This window comes from Ananas comosus, linkage group 7, assembly GCF_001540865.1.
Source record: "Ananas comosus cultivar F153 linkage group 7, ASM154086v1, whole genome shotgun sequence".
NCBI lineage: Eukaryota > Viridiplantae > Streptophyta > Magnoliopsida > Poales > Bromeliaceae > Ananas > Ananas comosus.
Window position 1 is genome coordinate 4,869,901 of NC_033627.1, and position 22,647 is coordinate 4,892,547.

The following is a 22,647-nucleotide window of genomic DNA, read 5'->3' on the forward strand; positions in this document are numbered from 1 at the left end:
TCTAAACCCTAATATAAACAAATCTACCAAAATTTTCAATACAATCAAATCATTATACAATGGAGATATTATGATTTGTAAACAAAAATAAATATAAAAATTTATAACATAGTAACCAAAATATTAAAAGCAAATATTAAAAAAATATAGAAATCCTAAAAAAAAATTATCTTAAATTTGAAGAGTCGAATCTCACGTAATTTAAAATATACTGTACGGTAGAAAAATCTGATTAAACAAATAAAACATCAAATTCAAATCAAAGAAAAACATTTCAAAATATAGTTAATCGTTACAGGCAGATACGGTCAATTTTCTTGAGACAAAATAAACAGTATTTAGTATATCATTTTTTATTCATCCAAAATGAGTATGAATACAACCCTTTATATAGACTCTAAAATAACATTTAATATTCTAGGATGACTTTTCATTTTCTTGTATTAAAATATATGACTTTTTATATTTCCAACTTTTTAAATTCTTAAATTTATTAAGTTATCCAATATTTCAACTTCTAATTAATTTTAAAAAATAATAAAAAAATTGGTGGGTCCGACACCATTAATTTAAGGGGTAGTAGGGCCACATTCCCAAATCAACGGGATGGTGATCTATCCATAGAAAAAAAAAATGATGAATGAAAAAATTCAATTAATTTGAAAAAATAAAAAAAATAGATGACTTTTCATATTTCCAACTTTTGAAATTCTTCAATATATTAAGTTATCCAACCTTTCAACTTCTAATTAATTTTAAAAAAATAATAAAAAAATTGGTGGGACCCACACCATTAATTTAAGGGGTAGTGGGGTCTATCCCCAAATTAGAGGGATGATAATCTAACCATAAAACAAAATGATAAAAAAAAAATTCAATTAATTTGAAAAAATAAAAAAATTAATGGGACCCACACTCCTAAATTAAAGAGGTTGGGCCACATCACTTTTAAGAACATAAGAATTCATAGTTTTATATAGATATAGATTTTGGTGCAATGAAATTCCTCAATCATATCTTAAGAATGGTATTATGAACTTTTATATTTCTAAATTTATTCCTAATTTATTCCTAACTAGCGTAGGGACCTACGCTATGCGACGGATAAAAATATTTTAGTAAAAATCTAAAGAGTACAGATTTAATAAACAAATGTTAAAAAGAAACAGAAGAAATAATTAAAATATTATGAAAGATAATAAATAATGAGAGAAAAACTAAAGAAGCTTAAATTCACATTTAACTAATCATATTTATCTATTCTATCATCTTTCCTAACTCAAATTAGATTTCTTTTAAAAGCCAATCATTATGCGGGCGGTTTTAGAAGATGAGGGGTCTTGGAGGTTGGAAAATGAGAAGGGAACGGTTTTGAAAGATGAGGGGTCTCAGGAGGTTGAGAGATGAGAGGGGAGCAGTTTTAGGAAAAGGAGGTCACGTCACGTCAGCAAGATATTGAGAATTCATAGATTAGTATAGATACACCACTTAGGGACTGTTTGGTTACATGCATTTCCAACCGCTATGCATGCATCTATTAATTTTTTGTTTGGTTTGGTGTAGTTAGGTCCAATTGCTGCCGTTGCATCTATACGGAAAGGCCCAACTGCAGCAGTTGGTACTGCAGCCAATTTTGACTGCAGTACCAACTGCTGCAGCTGGGCCGGAGTCAACTCACCCATTAAAAAAAAACAAAGTGTGATTTCCTTTTCATTCGTTTCTTTTTTATTTTTTTTTAAAATACATATTCATGAAATCGGATAGGATTTAGTAATATTTGTTAGGGTCAATAAATTTTTTTCATACACTTCTTATTTTTCAATCATCTAGTTTAATAATATTTTTATTTTTATTTTTTACCAAATTTATATATTTATATTTAAAATTTATTAAATTCATACTTAAGTTTATAATATATAAATTATATATAGATTTAAAAGTCTTAATTAATAATTAAAACATGATTACGTCATACTCAGAAGAAGTAATCTCACATTTCTATCAAAAAATTGACAGAATTTATAAATATAAATCTCAACTGCAGACTACCAAACAGAAGAAATATAACTACAGTAGTTGCAACTGTATAAACCAAACAGACTAGGTGTAGTTATGACTGCAGCATTTATAACTGTATGTAATTTTAATTACACTATTTTTATAACTACATCCAACCAACCGGCCCTTTAATGATTTTTGGAGAGAGAAATCAACTCCTTTCTTTTGAGGTTATGGTGTTACGGTGTCGATTTTGAGAGAACTCTCTATCTAATTACACCATGTTATTTAAAAAGAAAAAAAAAACTTTTAAATATAGACATTCGAATTGTGAATTTAATATTGGAAGAAATTAAAATTTTGAAATTTGAATCAAATTCAAAATATCCTAACATATATAGTACCAATTAAAATAAAACTTTCAATTCAAATTACATTTCCATTTCAATTTAAAGAAAGAAGTTGGTTTCGTAAGTTATAGAGCATATTAAATTCAAATTTAAAATTAATATTCAAAAACAGAAACTTTATATTTAACTAAATAATAAAAGTTAGGTTTATAAGTAATAGTACAAATTAAATTCGAATTTAAAATTCAAATTTAATTTTCAAAAATAAAATTCTTTATTTCGAAATAAATAATAAATTTTGAATCCAAATTGTTAATTCAATATCGAAACAACATAAAATTTCGAAAATCTTAATCAAATTCAAATTTGTCTTGACAATAAATTCAAATTGATAATAAAAACTTTTGATTCAATTTTGATCAAAAACTTACATTTCAAATTAAATTTTAAATTCAAATTTAGTTTATTTATTGAGGAGTTAGCTACTTAACAAATTAGCCACTATCTAATTACATAAGTCGGGAAATCAAGTAAAGAAACAAAAAATTGTAGGGCACATAATCGGCTAGTAAGGAAACAAATTAGCCATTTCAATTCAAATTTAGCATTCCAATTTCAACCTAAAGTGAGAAGTTGGTTTCATAAATACTAGCGTAAATTAAAATAAAATTATATTTTTCAATTTAATTTTCAAACATATAAACTTTATGTTCAAATAAATAACTAAAATTGGGTTTATAAGTAACAATATAAATCAAATTCGAACTTAAAATTTAAATTGAATTCAAAAATAAAAGTTATATTTAAATAAATAATAAATTTTGAATTCAAATTTGTTAAATCAATATTGAAGAGTTCAAAATTTTAAAATAATGGCTTAATTACACTATACTAGCTTGTACTTCACAAAATTTTCACTTTCTACTGTGTACTTTTTTTCTTCTTTTTTTTTTTCACCGAAGGCACCACTCAACCATCTTTTTTTCAATTCCTAGGATTATTGGGGTGTCACAAACTCTCCACGTTAAGGCCCTGGCGTCCTTGTTAGTCCAATCACACACACAGCCCAAGATCACCAGGCGATGTGAGACTCGTCTCGCTAGCCCGTCATCCAGACCCTAGCTCAGCAGAAACTCGCCACACATGTCCAGTTGATGAACCGGCTCTGATACCAAATGTAACGACCCGACCCGCTAGCAATAATAACTCGTTGGGCCCAACCACCAGCCTAAAATGCTTATGCCAGTTATTATTAGCAGCGTGGAGGTCTCATATAAACTGATCGGAATCAATATCCTATCCGATGTGGGATTATTGGGGCGTTACAAACTCTCCCTGTTTAGACCCTGACGTCCTCGTCGGGTCCAAACCAGATCACAGACAGACAGACCAGAACCAGGACCATTACCAGGCGATCTGAGATTGTAGAGGTGGCTCCTACGGGTTCAAGAGGTGGCTCACACCAAACCCGTTGGTGTAGCACTTTGTCCCGCATAGCACTTAGTTCTCACACTTCCGGCTAGTATTTGCTCTGATACCAATTGCAACAATCCGACCTGCTAGCAACAATAACTCGTTGGACCCAAACCACCGGTCCAAAATGCTTAAGCCCAGTTATTATTACTAGTGTTTAAGTCTCTTATAAACCCAATGACAACAATCTCATTCCCATCCGATGTGGGATTATTGGGGTGTTACAGACTCCCCCCATTATTTCCATCCGATGTGGGATCCGTTAAGGCCCTGACGTCCTCGTCAGTCCAATCACACACATCCGATGTATCCGATGTGGGATTATGTATCCGATGTGGGATTATTGGGGTGTTACAGACTCCCCCCGTTAAGGATCTGACATCCTCGTAAGTCCAATCACACACACAGCCCAAGATCACCAACCGATGTGAGACTCGTCTCGCTAGCCCGTCATCCAGACCCTGTCTCAGCCGAGACTCGCCACACATGTCCAGCTGGTGAACCGGCTCTGATACCAAATGTAACAACCCGACCCGTTAGCAACAATAACTCGTTGGGCCCAAACCACTGACCCAAAATGCTTAAGCCCAGTTATTATAACTAGCATGTAGGTCTCATATATTCTAATCAGAATTAGTTTCTCACCCGATGTGGGATTATTGGGGGCGTTACAAACTCCCCCTGTTTAGACCTTGACGTCCTCGTCGGGTCCAAACCAGATAGCGATGTGAAATTCTAGAGGTGGCTCCTACGGGTTCAAGAGGTGGCTCCCACCAAATCTGTTGGTGTAGCATTTTGTCCTGCATAGCACTTAGTTCTCACACTTCCGGCTGGTATTTGCTCTGATACCAAATGTAACGACTCAGCCCACTGGCAATAATAGCCCAACACTGGCAATAATAACTCGTTGGGCTGTTGGCCGCATAGCACTTAGTTCTCACACTTCCGGCTGGTATTTGCTCTGATATCAAATGTAACGACCCAGCCCACTGGCAATAATAACTCGTTGGGCCTTACCAACAGCCCAAAATGCTTAAGTCTCATATATTCTAATCAGAATTAGTTTTCCACCCGATGTTGGACTATTGGGTAGAATTAGTTTCCCACCCGATGTGGGATGTGGGACTATTGGGGACGTTACAAACTCCCGACGTTAGTCTAATCACACACAGTTCAAGATCACCAGGCGATGTGAGACTCGTCTCGCTAGCCCGTCATCCAGATCCTGGCTCAGCCGGGACTCGCCACACATGTCCAGCTGGTGGACCAGCTCTAATACCAAATGTAACGACCCGACCCGCTAGCAATAATAACTCGTTGGGCCCAAACCATTGGCCCAAAATATTTAAGCCCAGTTATTATAACTAGCGTGTAGATCTCATATATTCTAATGAGAATTAGTTTCCCACCCGATGTGGGACTATTGGGGGCATTACATAAAGAATAATAAAATACATAAAAATTAAAAAAAGGAAATAAAACAATAGAAGCCGTAAATGAGTATAGCATATAGCATCAATTTATATTTTTTTCTACTATTTAATTAGTTCTTTGAAAAAAAATTGTTAAATTTTGTCTCAACTAATAGATTTGTTAACAATAGTGTAGAGATTGGTCAAATTCTTTTAACCAATGCCTTTTGAAGGAATTTGGTTTAAATTCTTTCCTCTCAAAATCATTAAAAAGATGCTAGATATCATAAATACTTCATAAAATTTCAATGTATTCTAACTCATCCATCAAACCGTCCCAAATTGGACTATTTATAATGATTGATTGGATGGAATTGCTAGTTTAACAATTAAATGTAATTCAAATAAGTTAAAAATTTGTTAGAAAATTCTTTCTTAGAGAGAATGGTGATTTTGACTAGGCTTGACAAACGAACGAATTGAATAATCCGTAGGTGGATTATTATATTCGCAGGTCATATAGGTATAAGTAAAATTTATCCATAAATTTTTGCATAGTCAATATTTTTTTACCCGTACACACCCATGAGCGGTAGGACGAGTATGCAGGTTACCTGCAAAGACTTCTTTTTTCGCTCCTATACTTTCCAAATCAAAACAGATAAATATATTTTTTAAAAGCATGAAAAACATAATTTATTTAGTAAAGTATCACAACATATAAACAATATAAAATTTTAAAATGCATAAGTTATATATAAAAGTATTTTATCATTCCAAATTTTTGAGATACAAAATTAATTAAGTTTTCGTGATTATATAGTCAATATTATAAAGATTACACTTTTTAATTAAAAAATATATATGCAGGTATTCGTAGGTATAAGCGCGTTGCCCAAAATGCCCACAATTTAACGGATACCCACCAATTTTACTTATAATTTTTTGGGTAGGAAAAACTAGTATCCATATCTGCAAATTTGCTAGTAATATGCGGATACCCGTGAGTACGGATAGAGATTGTCAAGTCTAACTTTGACAGAGACTAGAATACTTTTTAAAAGCAAACCGATGCTTTTACTTCCGCACCATTTTCAGTGATGGATCATCAAAACTGATGATCGGCGCCATTACATGAGCTAGACTATTTGAACTTCGCAAAAATTGAATTTTGTAATTTTAAGATATCATTTAGGTCAAATGATTGAAGCCTATTTTTCTCTCAAAAAAAAAAAAAAAAAACAGATAGCTCGCTATCTTTCTCTTAAAAAAAAAAGAAAGATGGTATTTGCCTATTCACCATGTGTTGTCGAATTCATCTTATATTAATCATATAAAATTGTCAATATTTAAACCACTTGAATACAAAACAAATAATTTCGAAAAATTACAAAATTTGATTCCTAAAAGATTTAAATAATTTAGATCAGGTCTCGATGGTCTTCGGATGCCCCATCGCGGAAAACAATGACCTCATTTTTCTATTCCTATAAACAGGATGGTCGAGTAAAAGTTAAAATAGATGAATGGATGATGGATTCGTGAATACGCTACACTCAAGGAACAATTTCTCATTGCCAAATGAATTTTTAGTGTTCTTAATTATTATGGCATGTGAGATTTGCACACACAGCAAGAATATTCACATTAATTAATCTACATTATCTTAATTGGTGCTAATTAAGGATAGACTTCTTGATGATGAACAAGAGTTTATTTGATCACAAAGACTGTCATGAATATTAGTCATGTAATATTTGCCCTTCTCTGCTAACTTTTTTTGTGGGGTAAATTGCATGTTTGGTCCTCAAACTATGAGTCTGGTGAAACTTTGGTCCTCAATTTTTAATTTGTTATAATTTTTGCTTGAATTTTAAAAATTATTGCAATTAAGTCCCAAACTTAACTTTGATGGCCAAGTTTTAATAGATTGTTAATGTAGAAGTGACGTGAAAGTGTTGTGATTGAGAATACATCAATAGTTAAGATGCTACATCCCATTTACATTAATGATGTATCAATATATAGTCAACTAAATTAGGTTGTGGGACTTAATTGTTGTAATAATTTCAAAAGTTTGGGGCACAATTGCTACAAATTAAAGTTTGGGACCAAGATTTCACCCACCTTATAGTTTGAAAACCAAACGTGCAATTTGCCCTTTTTCTTAAAATTATCATTTGTGATGTACCTGATTTGTATTTCTCGGACAAAAAAATTAGTTATTTCTATAGCCCTATTAAGTACGCATTTAAAGTTGTTTTTTCATAAATTTTTAGTATTTATTTTTGTCTACAAAATCATCACTAATTTTCAAAGCTTTTACTTCTAAGCTATTTTTAAGTTGTTTTGCTTATGCACTAACATTTTGATTCTTTTTTTGGCAGATTAAATGCGCGACGAGATCAATGCACTGAATTTCTAAGCACTAAAATCTTTAAGAACTTTCACTACCAAGAAACAATAATGGCCGAGGTTGCAATACTTTTAGCCATTCAAAAGCTTGGTCTTGCATTAGGTACAGAACTGCTGAACCAAGCTAGCTCTCTATTTTCACAACAACTAGCATCATTGGCAGAGCTCCCTAATAGTATGGAACGCATGAGCCGTGAACTCCATGTGATTCATGGATTCCTACTTCACATCGATAAGGTAGATAGAAAAAATCAAATCCTAGAAGCATGGATAGAGGAGGTACGAAAAGTCGCATATACTATTGAGGATATTGCGGATGAGTATATCTATCTTATAGTTCAAGATAAGCAACGACAAGGTGGACTGGTTGGTTATATGAAACAAGTGTTGAAGCAACCAAAATCGTTTAATATCTTGCCTCGTATTGCCTCTCAAATAAAACAAGTAGAGAACGGCCTTGACCACCTCTCACGCTTAAAAGATCGATGGATTCAAACAACAAGTATTGGGCATAGTACTAGTTCAGGTAATGTGAGCGAATGGACACAACATATGGGAAGCTCTTCTCTTTTCATGGGTGAGGAACACCTCGTAGGGATTGAGGAAGACCGAGATACGTTAACTTATTGGTTGAAGTCTGAGAAATTGGATCTCTGCATAATAACAGTGTGGGGTATGGGCGGGCTCGGAAAAACTACTTTAGTCACCAATGTTTATAAAAGAGAGAGTAGAAATTTTGACTGCTTTGCCTGGATTTCTATTTCTCAAACTTTTAAAGCTGATGTTCTTTTTCGAAAAATGATTACTGAACTCTTTGGCGACCAAAAGATAGTTCCAACTGACATTGCCACCATGGATGATAGAAAGTTAAGGGAGAAAGTAAAAGAATTATTAGGCCAAAAAAAGTATCTAATTGTACTAGATGATGTATGGGACCCGCGAGCATTTTATGAATTGCAAGATTCTCTTGTTGATGATCAGAAAGGAAGTAGAATATTTATTACAACCAGAAATGAAGAAGTAGCATCACTTGCAAACAAAGACTATAAGCTTGAACTCAAACCTTTATCCCCTCGTGATGCGTGGAATCTTTTCTGCAAGAGAGCATTTAGGAACGAAGGAAATCAAAAATGTCTTCGGGAGTTAAAAAAATGTGCAGGCAAAATCGTGGCCAAGTGCAAAGGGTTGCCACTAGCTATTGTATCACTTGGCAATCTCCTGTGCTTAAGAGAGAATAGAGAGACTGAATGGAAGCGAGTTTGTGATCAGCTTAATTACGAGCTTGCAAACAACCCAAGTCTCAATCCCGTGAGAAACATCTTGAATTTGAGCTTCGACTGTCTTCCAAGACATCTAAAGAATTGCTTCCTCTCTTGCAGCATGTTCCCAGAGAATCATCTTCTTAAAAGAAAATTGCTTATCAGGCTATGGATAGCAGAGGGTTTTGCAGTAGAAAGAGGATCAAGCACGGCTGAGGAAGTTGCAGAAGGATACCTCATGGAGCTTATCCGTCAGAGCATGTTGCAAGTAGAAGAGAAGAACCACTTTGGTAGGGTAATGTATTGTCGGATGCATAATCTTGTTCGTGAGCTGGCTGTCTCTTTATCTGAAAGGGAGAAGTTTCACAGTATTTATCAGGATAACGGGAGGGAAAGGGTGGTCGATGCTAATGCCCGTCGCCTGTCTGTTCTCAAATGCAGCAATGATATTGGATTCGACATTGATCTACCACGGCTACGAACCTTTATAGCATTTGACACTACTATGCCATCATCCTCATTTTTACCTATGTTTCCATCCAAATCAAGGTATATTGCAATTCTGGAACTGCAAGGCTTTCCTATTGAGAATATACCCAATGCTATTGGAGACTTATTCAATTTGCGATATTTGGGTTTAAGAGATACAAAGGTAAAATTACTACCAAAATCCATTGGCAAGCTTTCCAACTTGTTGATCTTGGACCTCTGTCGATCAGCTATACAAAAGCTGCCTCGTGAGATCACGAATCTCAAGAAGTTGCGGCACATGTTTGTTGAGAGGGTAAATGACCCGACCGGAAAAGCCTTTCGCTTGCGTAGTGGTGTACGTGCACCAAAGGGTTTGTGGAATTTAAAAGAATTGCAAACGTTGCAGGCGGTTGAAGCAAGTAGCGAGTTGGTTGGGCGACTAGGAAATTTGACCAACCTAAGAAGCTTTAGAATATGGAATGTAAAGGAAACCTACTCTGCACAACTGTGTGCATCATTATCACAGATGCGTAGTCTTTCCTACTTAAGCATTAATGCAAGTGATGAAAATGAGTTTCTCAATTTGAAAGGCCTGAATCCCCCTCCCACGAATCTTAAAAAGCTTACTCTAACAGGTAGATTGGCAGCAGGAACGATGGAGTGTCCTTTGTTCCAAGATCTCCGAGAATTATGTCTAGTTTGGTGTCAGCTAACTGTGGATCCACTTCCGTCACTCGCTCACTTATCAAACCTCACTTACCTACTTCTTCAAGGGGCGTATAATGGGCATCAGTTGTGCTTTCGTGTTCAGTGGTTCCCTAATTTGAAGCTGCTTCACTTGATTGACCTGCTGCAACTCGAACGAGTGATGATAGAGGAGACAGCCATGTCAAACTTGGAAACTCTATATATGGAAGACCTCAAAAAACTAATAGAGGTCCCAGAAGGCATTGAATTCCTCACATCGTTGCGGAAGCTAGTTTTGTATGATATGGATCCTCGTTTGACCAGTGGTTTAGAAGAAAACGACAAACTTGGACACATCAGCTCCATCTATACTAAGTAGGAAGCACTCGAGGTGCCTTCTTTTCGCCTGGATTCACTCACAAGTAAGTTTCTGCATGTTTAATTCAATTGTGTGAATATCTTGCTCACAAATTTCACCCCCGTGCGTTCTTTTACAAAGTTCACCAAGTTTTCATGTTTAATCCAACACTACTTGCGTACGACACATAAACTATGTTAGTATGCATATCTTATGTCTAATTTATTGATTTTCTCTTCTTTGATTTGATTTTTCTTCGTTTTAATCTCATTTGGATCCACAAGCATATGATTAATATATTTTTATGAACTTAAATTCCATAATAAAATTCCTAGTTAGGCAATTGCTAAAACATTGTTTTTTTCAATACAGTATAGTTCTGATCTCATATTTATTTAGCCAACATATAAATTGCTAGGAACATATGGAAGTGCGAGAAAAGAGCGAGAGTAGCGAGATTAGAAGTGTAGGGAGTGAGGAAGGAGGTCAGGAGAAGTTAAGGAGGAGCCTGTGTCGAGATAAGGGGAGGAAGAAGCGGAAGTCGAAGAGGCTAGCTTGGGCAGACGAAGTAGGTGGAAAGTTATTGAAGGTCTTCGACAATCATGATGACGAAGATGTGGCCTTTCACGCTGCATACGAGGTAGGTGGAAAGTTATTGAAGGTCTTCGACGATCATGATGACGAAGATGTGGCCTTTCAAGCTGCAGACGAGGTAGGTAGAAAGTTATTGAAGGTCTTCGACGATCATGATGACGAAGATGTGGCCCTTCACGCTTCCACCAAAGGTGACTCCCGAGGGAAAAAGGTAGGTTTTAATGATGACCCCTCCTAGGCGTGCTTAGGGCTTCACCTAAGGGGGCTGGGAGTGGGAGGCCGGCCTTACCTGCTTTCAGCAAAGGAGACCGCCGAGGAAAAAAGCTTGGTTTTAATGATGAACACCTTTTGGGTGTGCTTCGGGCTTCGCTAGAGGGTTCGGGGAGCGAGAGGTTGGTTTTACGTGCATCCAGCAAAGGCATCCCCCGAGGGGAAAAAGTGGAGGTTAATGCAGATCACCCTCCGGGAGTGCTACAGGCTGCGCCTGACGGCTCAAGGAGGGGGAAAAAGACCAGGGGGGAAAGTGGCGACATTTACTACCCTAAGCTTGCTTCTGGGTCCTATAAGGAGGCGCTGATGAGAGCTCCGAGAAAACAGCCTCCTACTAACACTCGCCAAGCTTTTCGTATATCTCATCCTTCTGGCCTCACGGGTTTTCCGAACCGTAGACGAGAGGTGAGGTGCTTCCGGTGTCTCGCGAGAGATCACAGAGTAGCGGAGTGCCGCGACCCTGTGCGGTGCTCCAGGTGCTGGAAAACGGGACACCGAGCTCGCAGCTGCGGAGGACTAAGGAAGAGAGGTCACTTCGGCATGAATAGGGAGGTGCACCGTAGAGCACGAGTACCCCTGCCGAAGGTGTACATTCCGTACACGGAGGAGTACCTGCGGAGAGTGGAAATGAGACGGAATGCCATCCTTGCGGATGTGATCCAGCCGGCTAACCTTGGACCGGATCCTATTTCTACCATCAAGAGTGCCTTGGCGAGTCGGTTCGGGGGGTACAAAGATGACTTCGCGGTGGCGCGTTGCAGGGAAAGGGAATACGCAATATTCCTACCGGAATGGGCCCTGGCACCAGCGCTCGTCCGAAGGGAAATCCTAACCCTCAACAACTTCTGGTTAAGGGTTTACCCCTGGGGTCAGTATCGCTATGTTCGTCCACACCCTGCTCGCTTTCGAGCTTGGATCCGTCTTATAAATCTTCCATTCGAGATATGGTCGGTGGCGCGCGTGGCGACGCTAGTCAGTGGTTTTGGACGCTTCATAAAGGCGGACGGAGTGACCAAGGCGATGACGGATTTTCGAGCTTTTCGGTGCCAAATCAGCCTTGACTCGATCGGTGCTATCCCCCAGAACCTATTGGTCATTATCGGCGACGAACTGTTCTCGGTTATGGTCCATCTGGAGAGCTAGGAACGGATAGAGAACGCGGGGATTCCGGCACCCCCTGCGAACGGGCAGGAGGACGACGGGGCGCTGATGGGAGACCGGCAAAACAGGCAACCCGATATTGGAGGAAACAGAGGAAATGACCAGACGGACGAAGAGATGGAAAACGAGGAGGGAGAGCTAGAGGAAGTTGAGCCCGCTCTGTCGACGCAGAGGGGGAGGGGGACCTCAAGGGCTTCTAGGCTGCCCATGGTTACCGACCTGGCTTCTGCGGCGGCGAGGTTTCGGGCGACGGCGAGGGTCTGCGCGGTGCAGGGACGAGTGGTCTGGGTGGCAACGGGCCGTTCCTGTGCGAGATTCGAGGCCTCAGGTGAACCCGAATCGAGGCACGCAAGGAGAGGCGGGCCTTCCAAGACTTGCAGGATTTTGGACTGTTGGTCCAGTGGGTGTTGGGGAAAGCCTCTCTCTCTCTTTAGCTCTCGTTCTGGGGGCGTATCTCGGGAGAAATTCTCTCCTAGCAGGGTGGGTGAGGGGCCCATTGTATTTAATGCTAATATGGGATTTGATGTGGCCGCATGTATTACTGAAACTAAGTGGGAGGGAGGAAGGCATAGTGCTCGACTAGCGAGACTCTGGAGACTAGCAATGGGCGTCTGCAGTATCCCGTTTCGACTTTTGAATCAGGTGCGGCGCAAGGAGGTACCTTAGTGCTACCTTCCACGGCGGCGGACTTGGTCATGACGGGGGCATCATCGAATCTCCTCTTGGTCCGTTCCGGCGAAGACAGCCCCCTCCTTAACTTCCGCCGTCGCAGTGAGCGCCTTAATAGTGTTGACAAGAGCTCGGTCCTGCACAAAGCTATGTCGTGGAAGGCTAGGCTACTGGAAGGTGAGGGCAGCAGGGTGGTTGACCATACTGTTCGAAAGGCCATTCATAATAGTCGGTCCTGTGGGGTGAATCTGGGAGTGGCGAAGGCGGAAAGTTTCGTCGGCTTCGCAGCTTATTGTGCTTAGGGTGGGACGGTCTGTTGGTTTACTGGTTGACCTTTGGGTCTCTTGGGGTCTTGGGGTTCAGGGTGTCTTAGTGTCTTTTTAGATGTTTCGTGTTTGTAGTTGGAATGTTAGAGGGCTTAACGACCCGTCTAAAAGTAACGCCGTTAGGGCGGTGATCTCTAAGTTATGTAATGCGGTAGTGTGTCTTCAGGAGTCTAAAGTGAGTCATGTTTCGGGATCCTTTCTGAGAAGCTTTGGTGGTTCGTTTATCGACAAATGCGTTTTTGTGGAATCTAATGGTGCCTCTGGGGGTTTAATATATTGCTGGAGTTCACGTGTCTTCTCTTGCCATGAAGTCATTGTGCGACGATTTTCCATTACGACACTGCTGACTCATGTAGCATCGCAAGCTAAGTTCTTTGTTACTAATGTGTATGGACCCCCCACGTAGGAAGGCAAAGAGGAGTTCTGCTCGGAGGTTGCTCAATTGAAAGTATGCTGCACGGGGAAATGGATTGTCTGTGGAGACTTTAATAGTACTAGAGGACAGAACGAGCGGAGGGGGAAAACCTGGAGCCTAAAAGCAACCCACATATTCAACGATCTTATTAAAGGACTGGCTCTGATCGATCTGCCTATGGTGAACCAATCCTTCACCTGGTCTAACATGCAGACGAACCCGACTCTAGCTAGACTCGACCATTTTCTAGTTTCGACCGAATGGGATTTGGATTATCTGCTGACCAAGGTTGAAGCCTTACCCAGAGTGACGTCAGATCATTACCCTATTCTGTTGACTACCAAGCGATCCGATACGCTGAAGAACAAGAACAAGATCTTTCGCTTTGAAGAGGCATGGTTGAACCACGAGGACTTTGTATCAAAAGTCTTGGACTGGGGGAGGGAGGGGGCTCAGAAGAAATCGGCTGTACTAGCTTTCGCCGAGAAACTTAGACACTGTAGAACAAGAATTAAAGAGTGATGTACGAACGAATTTTACAGCATCCGTGGACTTAAATCTAAAATTATGGGAGAGATCCAGGAAATCGATGGCTGTGAAGAACTGCGGGAGCTATCACAAGACCAGTACTCGAAAAGAGAGGAGCTCAAAGATAAACTTCGGAAGGTCTTAAACGACGAGGCGGACCTGTGGAGAATCCGGGCCAAACAGCACTGGCTGCAGGAGGGGGACGGAAACACTAAATTTTTTCATTCCATAGCAAACGAAAGGAAAAGAACAAATGGTATTGGTACGATTAAGGACAACGGAGGTGTGTACCAATCAGACGACGAAAAGAGGAACTATTTTTATCGCAAATTTAAGGAGCTCTTCACGTCGGATGCGACGACCCCGACTTCCTTTGGGGATTGGAGCGGCCTCTTCACCACGAACCGCGTGTCCAAACCCAATATAGCCCGTCTGACCGAACCATTTAGTACCGCAGAAATTAAGGAAGCAATATTCCAACTAGGGAGCGACAAGGCGCCAGGTCCGGATGCATTTCCGCTAAGGTTTTATCAACTCTTTTGGGATTCTTTAGAAGGGGATATATCGGCGCTCTTCCGCGACATGCATGAGGGAAGACTTACCACTGACCCTATTGACTACTCGTTCATCTGTCTCATTCCCAAAAAAGAGGGGGCGGAGCGGGCGAGCGAATTCCGGCCTATAAGCTTACTTAACGGTATCCAGAAAATCCTGTCGAAGGTCTTGGCTAACCGGCTGGAACCGATTATGGATGACCTTATTTCCCCTTCCCAGTCGGCATTCCTGAAGGGGAGGAGCATATCTGACGCCTTCGTTGCAGCATCTGAATTACTTGGCTGGGGATGTAAGAAGGCTATCGAAGTGGTCGGGTTGAAGGTGGACTTCAAAAAAGCTTACGATCGGATCAGTTGGCCTTTTCTATTCCAAATTCTAGACTGGTTCGGCTTTGACACTAAATGGATCGATTGGATCAAGCTTTGTGTGTGCTCGGCAAAAGTAGCGGTCTTGGTTAACGGAGCGCCAACTAAGTGGATTAAGACAAAAAGAGGGGTTAGGCAAGGGGACCCTCTATCCCCCTTTCTTTTCTTGCTAGTGGCTGAGTGTTTGGCCAGGATGACGACTGTAACATTTAATAACAATCTACTCAAGGGCTTGGGTCCATCCGAGGCGAGTAGGATATCCATCATCCAGTTCGCGGACGACACTTTCTTCTTCTGCGAAGCTAAAAAAAGGTATATTAGAAATTTGAAGTTCTTGTGGCAGCTGTTCAAATGGGCCACTGGAATGAAGGTCAATAAGGAGAAGTCAGAACTGTTCTATACGTGACGATTTGAAGGAAAGGCAAGAAGCCTGGCGGACTTACTTGAGTGTAGTGTGGGTACCCTCCCTACCAAGTATCTTGGTCTTCCACTATCTAGTAGAGCTCCTTCGAAGGCGGACTGGATGGGAGTAATCCACAAAATCCAAAGTAGAATCGACGGATGGCAAGCTAAACTTCTCTCCAGAGGAGGTAGACTGGTGCTGGTGAATGCGGTCTTAACCAACATACCTCTATTTTACTTGTCTACCTTCAAGGAGCCCAAATGGGTGATCAAACGCATTGAGGCACTTCAGAGAGACTTCTTTTGGAAAGGTAGTAGCCACACCCCAGGCAAGGGTAGCCTGATTGCCTGGAAAAACGTCTGTATAAGCAAGAAAGAAGGAGGGCTCGGTATCTTGGACCTAGCCGTTATGAATCAAGCGCTACTTGCCAAATGGTGGTGGAAGTTCCACACAGCACCTCAGCTACAGTGGAGCAAGATTATCCGCGATCTATATTACCGCAAAAGAAGACCATTAAAGGAGGGAAGATCCTTTAGGCCCCGGTCACACTGGTGGAAAGGTGTCCTATGTCACTCCGATATCTTCAAATGGGGAGTATACTATAAATTGGGGAATGGAAGCACTATTGATTTTTGGTTGGATAGATGGTGTGGGGAGAAGACCCTGCAGCTGGCCTACCCAGAGGTGTATGATACGGCAGAATGCAAGACTGTTAAAGTTAAGGATTGTTTGGGAAGCGGTGGGTGGAACTGGAATATGATTCTAGGAGGCGAAGGCGTAGGTAATCAGGTTTTGAGCCCCACCTGGTCAGAATTTTAGGATCTTATCTCTGCTAGCACAGGTAATCAAAACCCTGACACGATCATTTGGCGGTGGGACCCCGGGGGGCGTTTCTCGGTAAAGTCGACATACTCTACGCTGACGGACGGAGGTACGAGGGATGGCTGGGCAAACGCACTGTGGAGGCTTCGTGTACCCCTAAAGGTTAAGGTGTTCTGCTGGCTCGCCCTTAAAAAGAGACTACTTACGGCTGAAAACCTTATACAAAGAGGGTGGAGCGGTGACACGACTTGCGTCCTGTGCGGTTCTGAGGAGGAGATCGTGGACCACTTGTTCTCATTTTGTGTCTTTGCTAAATTCATTTTCGTGATGGCACTGGAGGGTGACCAAGTTCTGGGTTCGGGAGATGGTGTTCTAGGGGTGTGGGATAGATATACGAGTTCGAAGAGCACACATTCTAAGTTTACCAAGCTTCCGGAACTAGCGGCTTGTTGGTGGATCATCTGGGAGAGCAGGAACCACGTGATCTTCAGGACGACCCAGCCGGATCCCCTGGGATCTTTCGGTAAGGTTAAAAGGCTGGTGGGGCATTGGGAACTATTGCCGTAGAACCCTTTTTTTTTTTTTTTTTTGAGGTCTAGCTGCCTCACTCCCGTAGCCTAATTCATTTGATCAATGAATGAAGCGGGTAGCAAGCTACCTTTTTCTCAAAAAAGTAAAAAAAACATATAAATTGCTACTGCAGAGAAAATATTATAAACCAAATATATTCGTTCAAGTCCTAGAAAGAGGCTTTGCCAATTTATTGAAATTCACAATTTATATTTTTATTTTACTGTATGCTTTCTATTGGCAATGGTCATATAAATTGGCTATTCATTACATACTAGTGAACGCCTGCGCTTCGCGGTGGAAAATTTACGTAATTTTTTATATATTTTAGTCAATTTTTTTTAATTTTTAAATTTTAAATTTAATTTTAAATTTTAAACTGCAAGAAATTGAAGAAAGAGGACAATTAAAAAACTTATTTTATATGTATTATTTATAAACTAATTAATTATATCAGAATAAATAAATTTAATTAATTATTTAATTTATAGAGTTTAAAAAATTAAAATTTTAAACTTTGAAGTTTAAATTTGAAATAAATATTATATATCAACATTTAAATTTTAAATTTAAATATAAAGTATAAAGTTTAAAAAGTAAAAAGTTAAAAAACTCTCTCTCTCCCTCTCTCTCTCCCTTTCTCTCTCTTCCCCCTGGCTCCCCCTCTCTCTCTCTCTAGAAGAGAGAGAGAGAGAAAGAGAGAGGACAGAGAAGAGAGAGAGAGAGGGAGGAGAGTTTATATGTATTATTTATAAACTAATTAATTATATTATATAAAACAGAATAAATAAATTTAATTAATTATTTAATTTATAGAGTTTAAAAAATTAAAATTTTAAACTTTGAAGTTTAAATTTGAAATAAATATTAGATATCAACATTTAAATTTTAAATTTAAATATAAAGTATAAAGTTTAAAAAGTAAAAATTTAAAAAACTCTCTCTCTCCCTCTCTCTCTCTTTCTCTCTCTCCCCCCTGGCTCCCTCTCTCTCTCTTTCTCTCTCTCTCGCTCTCTCTAGAAGAGAGAGAGAGAAAGAGAGAGGGGGAGAGAGAGACAGAGACAGAGAAGAGAGAGAGAGAGAGGGGGAGAGAGAGAGAGAGAGGCAGGGCGGGGCGTAGGTTCCATCGAGCCCGCCAAACGCGGGGAGAACGCCGTACGAACTCTTCTTTCATTATATTTACTAGTGAAGTCCCGCGCTTCGCGGCGGAAAATTTAGGTAATTTTTAAAATCTTTTAAACAAACTTTTTTTGCTTTTTTAATTTGTTAATTTAATTTAAAATTTTAAACTTACAAAAAATAAATATAAAATTATATATAATAAAGAAATATACATTATAAATAAAATTATATATATATAATATGTAAGTTAAAATTAAAATTTAAAATTTAAAATTTTAAAATAGTAAAATTCTCTCTCTCTTTCTCCCTCTCTCTTTTTCTTTCTCCCCTTACTCTCCCTCTCTCTCTCCCCGCGCACGCTCTCTCTCTCTCTTCCCCTCTCTCCCTCTCCCCACCTCCCCTGGTGCTCGCCCTCGCGCCCGCGCGCCCGCCCCGCTGCCTGGCCCGCGCCAGCGCGCCAGGCCTGCTGCTGCCCCCCGCGGCTCCGCGTCCCACTGCTGCCCGCCCGCGCCTCCGCCTTCGCCTCCCGCTGCCGCCCGCTGGGGAGAGGGAGAGAGAGAGAGAGAGAGAGAGAGAGAGATGGCGGGGGGAGTAAAAGAGGGAAGAGAGGGGAGAGGGGGGTGGGGGGGGAAAGAGAGGGAGAGAGCAGTGGGGGAGGAGGGAGTGGTAAAGAGGAAGAGGAGGGAGGAAAGGCGCGCGCGGGGGCCGCGGGCCGGGAACCCCCCGGCGCGGCCCGCACCCGCCGGGTGCGGGTTGAGGGCACGTGGGGGAGAGAGAGGGGCCTCTCTCTCTCTCTGTCTGCTCTCTCTCTCTCTCTCTCCCTCTGTTCTCTCTCTCCCCCCCTCCCCCTNCCTTTCTGTCTGTTCTCTCTCTCCCCCCCCTCTCTGTCTGTTCTCTCTCTCCCCCTCTCTCTGTCTACTCTCTCTTTCTCTCTCTGGCCTCTTTCTCTCTACCCCTCTCTCTCGCGCGTGCTGCGGGCGCGGGTGGCCTGCACGCAGGCCCCCCGTTCTCTTTCTTTCTCTCCCTTTCTCTTTTCCTCGCGAGCGCGGAGAAGCGGCCACGTCGGCCACAGGAGAACTCTCGATTCAATTTATCTATAGATAGATTCGATTTGTTTTCTTACTATATAATTTAAGTAATAAATATACCAGTGAAACTGTACAAACATACTACGCATTTATCAATTATTTTTTTCCAACACCTGTTTCCTTACCATGAATTGAGTTTCAATTTTTTTTTTTTTTTCCCTATACTAGCGAAAGCTTGAATGCAACGCATGCATTGCGCAAAAATAAAGGAAAAAAAAATTAAGGAGATAGTTATACTTGTATAAATTTTATCTGGTTATAATTATCTAATCTGATAGAAAAATAAGAAGAATTATACTAGATTTATTCAAATTTGTTTTATCTATAGAGCAATACTTCAATACACCATATAAATCTTTACCATTTATTTAGAAAAATAGCTGAGATATAATATGACTCTAGGGGTGCGTTTGGTTCGCGCTATCTTTTAAAGATTCTTAATAATCCAATGGGAATAAAAAAATGTGACGGTGTTTGGCTAAACGTACTAAGTAATCTAGTTAGTAATATTGGATTCACTTGGGAATAAGATTCACCCCAAAGTACTAATCTCATTCCCTTGAGGGAGGGTGGGTATTCTCATATTAATGGATTGAGGTAATCATAATATGTCTAATCTCTTTTTTTCTTCCTACCCGCCAGCTAATTGATATTATTTTTCTTTACACTCTAACCCTATATCTCTCTCTAAACTTATATTTCTCTCTAAAATTCAACTTTTTTTTCTCTCTCTAAACTAAGCTTTCTCTCTCTCTCTCTTTCTAAAATTTCAACTCTCTCACTCCCTCTAATTTCGACTATATTTTTCTTTTTATTTTTTTAATTATACTCGTTCTCCCTTTTTTCTAAAAATATATTGAAACTTTTGGTAACATTATTTAAAATTAAATAAATTAATTAATTAATTAATTGTATATTTTTTGTAATATTAAATAACATGGCTAATTAATATTACTATGCGAACCAAACACAGGAATTCCGCATTCTTAGTAATAGGATGAATAGGAATAAGATTCTCGGATATCTTTTATTCCTAGTAATCTTTCATAATGCGAACCAAACCCACCCTAGAGGTGACCTACTATTGAGTTATAGGTGTCATTCACCATATATCTATTTAGTGGGTATTTTGGTTTTTACAGAATATTTTGGCCCATTAGATCAGTTTTATCCAACTAAAAGTACTATAAACTTTTCAAATACCTACAACAATAATTAAAATTTAAATTACATCCAAATTGTAAATTTTATTTGGAAACAACATAAAAAACTTAATTATGAATCAAATTCAACTTTTTAAAATAAACTACAAATTTAAAATAGAACTTTCAGTTCAAATTCAAAATTTCAATCTAAATCAGAAATTAAAATTTGGCTTTAAGATTAAGGACTTGTTTGGTTCATCCATTTTAGATATGGAATGGGAATCGGTTTGAGCAAATCCGGTTAATTTTGTTTGGTTCGCATGAATCGGTTTGGGATTCCTATTCCGGACTGGAATGGGAATGGCCCATTAGCCTTCAACTTGATTCCGGTCTTTTAGCTCGGATTGAGATTTCATTCCGAAAGCCCACTAAGTTTTCAAAGCCCATGTGACCATCTCACCCTCCTTCTCTTCATCCCTTTCTCATAAAAAAAAATATATATATTCTCTCTCAAAATCCTATTCCTAACCCACATTAAAAGTTTTTAAAAATAAATTTGATATTTTTTTTGAAAAACTTATTAGAGAATAGTATTATATTTTTTATAAATTTTAAATAATATAAATTTATATTTGAGAGTAAAATTAGTATTATAGTATCCTATAATTTTTTTAGTTTATAGGAACCAAACAATGAAATGTGAATAACTCATTTCAATTCCCAATCCACAAATAAACCAAACGTCTTGGAGAAGTGGGCCATTCCAATTACCATTCTAATTCATTCCCATTCCATTATCCATTCCAATTCCACCCTTAAACCAAACAAGCCCTAAAAGTACAATTTAGATTCAAATTTTAAAAGTTTAATTTAAATTTCAAAATTAAAATTTTACATTACAATACCAAATTCAAAAATTAAATTAAAATTTAAAATTTATAGGATACTAACAAATTTGGTATATACTACTAATTCTTTTCTAATATTGTCATATTAACTAATCCAAATCTGTAACCTGTTCAGCAGGTTAATTTATTTAAAATCCAACAATCCATACCCTTTACTAATTAAGGATTAGATTTTAAATTCATGGTGTATTGATGAAACATTACTCTTAATTTAAAAGTTAAATCATGTCAGTACGCTAAAAACTTTTGGAGAATAAAATCAAATAAAAATTTATAAGGGCATATTTCAAATATAAACGTATTTTCAGAATAGGATGGGTATTTCGAAAGAAAATTTTACGGACCTAAGATTTTTTATTGGCTCTCATGTACACACCTGCACGAGAAAAAAAAAAAGGAAAAAATAAAAAAATAAATAAACTTAAAAAATAATTTTAAAGACTGTATTTTTAGGAGAAAATTTGCCAGATTTAAGATCCGTCAAATTTTTGTTCGTTATTTTGTATATAGTACAGATTTAAGATCTCACATAGAAGATGTGATTTTTCGTCATTGGTCATCAATTCCTTCCATTGTCCTTTATACTGCACACACCTCACCTTTTTTTTCTTCGGAAATATGTAAATAATCTATTTTATAGTTGGAACTGTCCCCTTATTAGTTTCTTTCTTGTTCACCTATTTATTTTGTGGATGTGAAACTTGGTTCTGATTTTTTTAATTTGTACTTCTCAATTTGTTTTTTTTAAAAAAAATTTTTGAGATTCAGGTGATCCTCTCCATGGATTCAAGCCAACGTATGCAGTATTTCTCAATGTCGGCCAGCTGTGTCATCATTTGCATAAACACTATTATTTATTTGTCCTCTAGATTGTTTCTATAAACTCTGATGCTGTTATCGTATGTATTTTTTGTTTCAGTTTATTCTTTCAATCGCGTACTCTGTGTGTTGTTTTGCACAATAATGTATAACGTATGATATATAGTAATATTCGATGGGACTTATTCTGTAAGGAAAATATTATTGATAATAATGTGCCGTTTTGTTGAAACATTTGCATCTGCACTAACTTGATTTTTCGTATTCTCGATGGATTTACTACTATTATATACTTTACGAAGACTAACCAAAACACAATACAAGGAACTCTTACAATACAAGACAAATAGAAGCAACTTCTATCCAGTTGGGGGCGTTTGATTGAGAAAATGGATAAAAGTGGCAGGCTGTGGAAAGGATAGTTTCGATCTACTATGGGCATGCTGACTTAATCTATCAGTAAT

General features: G+C 38.7%; 1 protein-coding gene across 3 annotated transcripts in view; it reads left to right on the top strand.

Annotated features, from left to right (window-relative positions):
* The window catches only part of LOC109712954 (disease resistance protein RPM1-like), a 37,158-nt gene extending 14,743 nt beyond the window's left edge, over positions 1 to 22,415 (top strand). For 2 of the 3 annotated variants that reach the window (XM_020236795.1, XM_020236794.1), the window contains exons 2-3: positions 7,621 to 10,487; positions 22,133 to 22,415. In XM_020236795.1, the coding sequence (XP_020092384.1) occupies positions 7,700 to 10,444 (2,745 nt within the window). In that variant the 5' untranslated portion in view covers positions 7,621 to 7,699 and the 3' untranslated portion in view covers positions 10,445 to 10,487; positions 22,133 to 22,415. Of the gene's footprint in view, positions 1 to 7,620; positions 10,488 to 22,126 lie in introns of all 3 variants that reach the window. The other variant, XM_020236796.1, reaches the window with a different exon arrangement.